Genomic DNA, 6,181 nt, shown 5'->3' on the forward strand with positions numbered 1-6,181 from the left:
TCTTCGTGAAGCATGAACATATTTTCGCTTTACCATCTTTCAATAAAGGTCAGGTGCTTGGATGTGCTCGGCACAGTAACCAGGAACACATAAAATACAGCCCAGATTCAGCCCCCAGGCCTTGTTTTTGACACCTGTGGATCAGGGTGCTTTCACAATGCAGCCCACTGCTATATGAATAGATGAGGATGGCTACATTCTTGTCATGTTTGCCTCTGTGTTTTGGACTGCACCAATAGCTACCGCTGGAACTATACAAATAATGGTATTGAGAGAGTGGTTCTAGCATTTTGATATTACAATATACGAAAACATATGAATGTTTGAAAACGCAGACACATTTTACTCCTCGTGCGACCTACTGCGTGTAATTAAAAAAACATCATGTTCTGAAACTCGATCATTTCTTACAGTTACACGCTCTCTTCTACATATTCGTACCTTACTTCCGACTTACATAATGCTGTCGGCACACTTATACGCCTTACGAACTGCCACCACAAATATGGCGCTACTCAAATACCGCGAGATTACATGCTTCATAAGCGTGCTCACGCCAATCTCCGCCCTTTCTGGTAGCTGACGACTGACTGTTCACGATGAGGTAGGGATTTTTTCTTGGTTCGATCTAGCGGCATCGGTGTCTAAAAGATGATAAACATCGATCATTCCGATGTGAAGTGGTTGCTTCATGTGTGTTTTTTCTAGTGGACTCAATATTTTCTCGTTAGATGCTCACGGAGGAGAAAATAGATTTTGAGGCCTTGGTGCTGATGGTGTATACGGAGCGGTACGGCTCCGGAGATGATTGACAGTGTGGAATTTCCTGCATTGTTAAAGTCGTGGCGGGCAAGGGCTATGTACGCGTTTTATGATGTGGTATTATGAGGGTAATATTGAGGTTATAGGTGGTCCTATTGCTAGACCTATTCTGAGTGGTAGGTCATATTGCTGCTTCTGTCCTGAGGAAATCACGTCTTATAAATGTCACTCCAGGCAATAACCTGGAAGTACAGTTTCAACTAGTTGCACATATGTCTATAAATGTGAGTGGCCTGACTAAAGGTAATGTTTGAATTGTGGTATTCTCACTTGTGCCCTGTGTGACTGAACCAAGGTCTGTGTAATAGCCAATCATCAGCTAAAGGAATTTTTTTTTACCAAAAATAGCTTCTATACCTCTCCTTTAAACTGTTTGTAAAGCCAGAGTTGTTTTGGGATGTATAAGGCTGGGTTTAGAACATCTGTGAGGCTGTACTGTGCTCTGACCCTTTTGGGAGATTTACTGTGGCCTGGTGACATGAGGACATGTGACAAAATGATACAATTGTCCTTTTCAACAATCTAGAGGTAAATATCCTGGCATCGGGGAATGAATAGAAATCTCCACAGGAGAAAATTACCGGGTGTATAATTTTAGAAAAGAAAAAAAAGCTGTGGTAGGAGGTTTTAGCTAATCTTTATGGTTAGTTCAATCTATGCAGCCTTTCTTTACTGAAGATGGGACATTTCACCAATCCAGACGGTGGTGCAACTTAAAACTAGAAAGTATTTTAAAAGTATATAGGCATAACAAGTTAGGTAATAAAATATGAAGTGATTGTTTTGCATAAGGATGTTTAATGTAGAACCATTAGATTCTAATTCTAGATTGTAAGCTCTTCGGGGCAGGGTCCTCTCCTCCTGTATCACCTCCTGTATTAGTCTGTCATTTGCAATCCCTATTTAATGTACAGCGCTGCGTAATATGTTGGCGCTATATAAATCCTGTTTAATAATAATAATAACCATTATTTTTGCATCAAACTTTTTTTTTTTTCTTCCCCTGCAGCAGCAAAGTTTCTCGTGATACCCTCCATGAAGCTGTGAGGGAGGTCCTCCTGGGGGCAAGAAGGAAGAGGAGAAAGTAAGTAATGGTGGAATTTAGTTCTTTTCGGATTTACAATGATGAAAATTGCTTACCCTGGGGTTTGCTGGTGTTAATAGTAAAGGTATTTGAAGTAAAACTAAACTTAAAAGAAAAATTGTGAGCAGGTGGGCTTATTGCAATAAAATAAACTTACCTGCCTGTTTGCAAGTTTTCTCAATGCATGTTCAACTGCACGCACATAGTTTAGTGTGCAATGCCCGCTTCCATGGCATCCACGTGGCTCTAAGGAATGAATCCTATTCTATACTACAGGACATGGTACTATTAGGGTCAGAGCAACACTCCCAAAATATTGGGTTCCTGATGACACAGGCAGTAGCTTTTTCACGCAACAATAGTATTTTAATATTTTAATTTTTTTTTTTTTTTTTTTTTGGTAACCTATAATAAAGTTCACTTATGTTCATCTTGTATAGGTTTCTGCAAACCGTTGAACTTCAGATCAGCTTGAAAAACTATGACCCTCAAAAGGACAAGCGTTTCTCTGGCACTGTCAGGTTGGAATACTCTTGCACTTACCCAAATTTTGCCTTGCTTCTCTCTTTTTTTTTTTCTTTTTTTTTTTTCCCCTGAGTGAGGGAAGTTAATGTGGCAAATTAAATGGGTAGTTCAGTTCCCTCTGTGTGGTGAGCTGAACGGACCTCCACCCTGGGTCTTAAAATATTAGGGGAGGTGTGGTTTGGTAACTTTTTTTCTAAACCCCACCGCCTAATGCTTTGGCATTAGATAAGGTTTGTGCCTGGTTCTCCCACATTCCCTCACTCTTCTGTGTACCTTTAATTTTGCTTATACGTTGCTTTATCATTTCAGGCTGAAATCTACACCAAGGCCCAAATTCTCAGTATGCATTTTGGGAGATCAGCAGCATTGTGATGAAGCAAAGGCTGTGGATTTACCCCACATGGATATTGAAGCTCTTAAGAAACTTAACAAGAACAAAAAGATGGTGAAGAAGTTGGGTATGTGTGGAACCACTTTGCACACAGACGCATTTACACTTTGACTAAAGTCGTACAAAGTGTGTAATACTAAAAACACCACTAGTGAAATTGGCTGTCTTGTTTGTTTTGAAGTTGTGCATGCTTAGTAAAATTGGTAGCAAAGTAGTTTTAAAGAAATAGAACGATAAACACACAGGCACGCTTCTTTATTGCTTTTCAAAGTAATTACACTTGTGCTGGTCAATGCCCACCAGTTTGTTTTAAATTTTGCTATGAAATTTGGTAAAGTGATAACATGTTGGCATGCTTTTTTGGCTTTGAAAGTACATTTTCCAGAGACATCATCCTTTAAAAAGCTATGCTTGTTAATTGTATTGTTGTCTCTGTGCTGTTCTTGCTGTAAGAAAACCAAAAAGCCACTGGTGGGTTTGTGTAGGTACCAAAATAATGCTACTTATTAGGTATCTAGACATTACAGTTTAGAGAAGGCAAACGGTTTTTGCTTCCTGTACTTCAGTATCACTTTTTCTTCTCCAGCTAAGAAGTTTGATGCCTTTCTGGCCTCTGAATCACTCATCAAGCAGATTCCCCGTATTTTGGGACCTGGTTTGAATAAAGCAGGAAAATTTCCCTCTTTGTTGACTCACAATGAAAACATGGTGGCCAAGGTCGATGAAGTGAAGTCCACCATTAAATTTCAGATGAAAAAGGTGAGTCTTTGTAAATGTCAATTTATTTGTTAAATTCAAATGTTTCTGGTTTTGGATTAGTGTTTTTGCTATTAATGTAGCATGGACAGTATTTGCTAGTTGTGCTGTACAAATTAATTGTAGTTCCCACTCTGTATGCACGTGGATTTGTTCTTCTACAGGAGAATTGTACCATTCAGGAGTGCCTGGATTATGAAATTTTCACCCAAAAATGTACATTTTGAAAACCAATGGTAAATGTGTCACTTAAGCTCAAATTGTCATTCTTTTTAAAGGATATTTGCTACTATAGGGAGAACAGTTTGACACAGACACTCTCCAAGCCACTTTGTCAAAATATAGTGGTAGTTACTCTTTTGTGTGTAACAATTTTCATGTACCTTTTTTTTTTTTTTTTTTTTTTTAACAATTTTCTTTTTTTTTTTTTTTTTTTTTTTTTTCGTGTCTGATAGACTTAAAAAATTCTGACTACACTCACTTGTCATTTTCTTAGGTTTTGTGCCTGGCTGTAGCAGTTGGTCATGTCAAAATGACAGAAGAGGAGCTTGTCTACAACATCCACCTTGCCATCAACTTCTTGGTATCTCTTCTGAAAAAGAACTGGCAGAATGTGAGAGCCCTGTATATCAAGAGCACAATGGGCAAACCACAACGCCTGTACTAGACTGTGATACCAATAAAGATTTTTCACAAATGTATCTTGCCTATGATTTCTTTAGAAGGTTAAGAAAAAAAAATCACATTCTGAAATACATAGACATATTTATGATTGTCTTTTAAAAGTACCAAAAATTGAGGACCCTGCAAGAAAAAGCAGTGAGTTCCTAACTTTAGATCTAAAGGGCCCTCTGTTCCAGAAGTCTTGTACATCCTAACCATTTTGAAGACTATAATGCTATTAGACCACCCAATATTTTGTGGAAGCATTTACCAAGTATAAAAAATTAACTTCTGTATTATGTATGGTGAAGTTAAACATGGCAATATGAATATCAGTGCAGATTGTTAACATCCTATGGTCCTGGTAACACATCTGTCATGTGACTGAGGTCTGGTTAGGCGCAGTTTAAAACTTTTATGACTGCTTATAAGTTGAGTGGTGGTGATATGGCTAATATTTTGTGTATCCTAGAAGTAGGCTATTTTGGGGGGAATTACTATGTTTTAACCTCCCTAGCGGTTAATTTCTTTCCGGTTTTATATCTAAAAGCGGTACATTGTTTTTCACGTAAATTTATTTTACAGTATGAGTATAATGTGTGAAACACAAAATCATGTAAATACATTTTTTTAATTTAAAAAAAAATAATAAAATACTTGGTATTATATTATACTGTAAAATAAATGTTCATGAAATACAATGTACTGCTTTTACACATAAATTCCATGCAATACAAATGGATTTTGAATTTGAGAAGATGACGCGATGGAGAGTTCAGTCTATGCCTCCTCAGCTTTCATCAAAATTTACAACAGAAGGGAAATGAAATCTCCCTATTTGACAAACTGCCTTCTTGAAATCTCTGAGCCGCACAACAGCTTTTCTCAGATCTATTACATGAGATCAGAGATAATGGCATCGGCACCAATGCCTTGGAAATGCGAATGGATGACTTTACAACTATACTAGAAGGATATGAAGACAGTAACACCTATACAATTTGAAATAACTACTTTACAGGATAAAAAAGATTTAGAAAATAGATCCAAATGAAGCAATCTACGAATTAGAGGAATTCCTGAAGCTATTGACTTACAAGGTACTGTATTAACATTGATAAAGGAACTTGCTTCTGATCTTTCTGCAGAACAACTTGAAATACAGAGTTCATAGACATACATTAGATTGTGAGCTCCTTTTGAGGGACAGTTAGTGACACAACTATGGACTATGTACAGCGCTGCGTAATATGATGGCGCAATATAAATACTGTATAATAATAATAGACCCCTGACTCGCAAGAATATTCCATTCTATCACTATACAGCTAAAGAGCGAATATTGCTGTCACTAAAAAAATGAATTTCAAGGATAAGAATATCAGATTTTTGCTGATCTTGCTCAAAGTACCATTATTAAAGCAAAACTCTAAAACCTTATATACATATCTTACAAAATAAGGAAATGAGCAATAGATGGGGTTTCCCATTTAGTTGAATTTTTTTTTACTATTGGGGGGGGAAAGCTTATTAAACAATCCATCCTCTACTTAAAAAATGCTTCCAAAAATTAAATTTCCTCTGCCTGATCTGGATCCATATACCGTGTTTCCCCAAAAATAAGACACTGTCTTATATTTTTTTTGGCTCCTAAAAACACACTAGGTCTTATTTTCGGGGTAGGTCTTAAAAATAAAAAAAAAACGTACCTTTCGGAAGACACGAGCCCGAGTTCTGGCTTCTGACAGGCGGAGTGCATGTAGTATCACTCCGCCTGTGACAGGAGCCGGAACTAGAAAGAAAGCATCGGCTTGTGCGGCTCCGGAGTGTGCACTACCGCATGCTTTCTTTCAGTGTCCCGCTGCCTTCACAGGGAAAGAACACGACTCAGTGAGTACTGTCCTCCGGTTTTTAATTTATGTATGCTTTTCTTTTCTTTT

General features: G+C 37.6%; 1 protein-coding gene across 1 annotated transcript; it reads left to right on the forward strand.

Annotated features, from left to right (window-relative positions):
- The first annotated feature begins 525 nt into the window (after positions 1-525).
- On the forward strand, positions 526-4,279 carry RPL10A (ribosomal protein L10a). Its single transcript, XM_072423082.1, has 6 exons — positions 526-604; positions 1,832-1,906; positions 2,347-2,427; positions 2,741-2,889; positions 3,409-3,581; positions 4,075-4,279. The coding sequence occupies exons 1-6, from the start codon at positions 600-602 to the stop codon at positions 4,243-4,245; spliced, it is 654 nt and encodes a 217-aa protein (XP_072279183.1). The 5' UTR covers positions 526-599; the 3' UTR covers positions 4,246-4,279.
- The last annotated feature ends 1,902 nt before the right edge of the window (positions 4,280-6,181 follow it).

The sequence above is a fragment of the Pyxicephalus adspersus genome, chromosome 1 (genome assembly GCF_032062135.1).
Source record: "Pyxicephalus adspersus chromosome 1, UCB_Pads_2.0, whole genome shotgun sequence".
Classification (NCBI taxonomy): domain Eukaryota; kingdom Metazoa; phylum Chordata; class Amphibia; order Anura; family Pyxicephalidae; genus Pyxicephalus; species Pyxicephalus adspersus.

Coding starts and splice junctions, on each gene's coding strand:
- RPL10A (XM_072423082.1), top strand. Junction 2,890..3,408: donor AAAGATGGTGAAGAAGTTGG/GTATGTGTGGAA, acceptor TTTCTTCTCCAG/CTAAGAAGTTTGATGCCTTT. Junction 3,582..4,074: donor TTAAATTTCAGATGAAAAAG/GTGAGTCTTTGT, acceptor TCATTTTCTTAG/GTTTTGTGCCTGGCTGTAGC.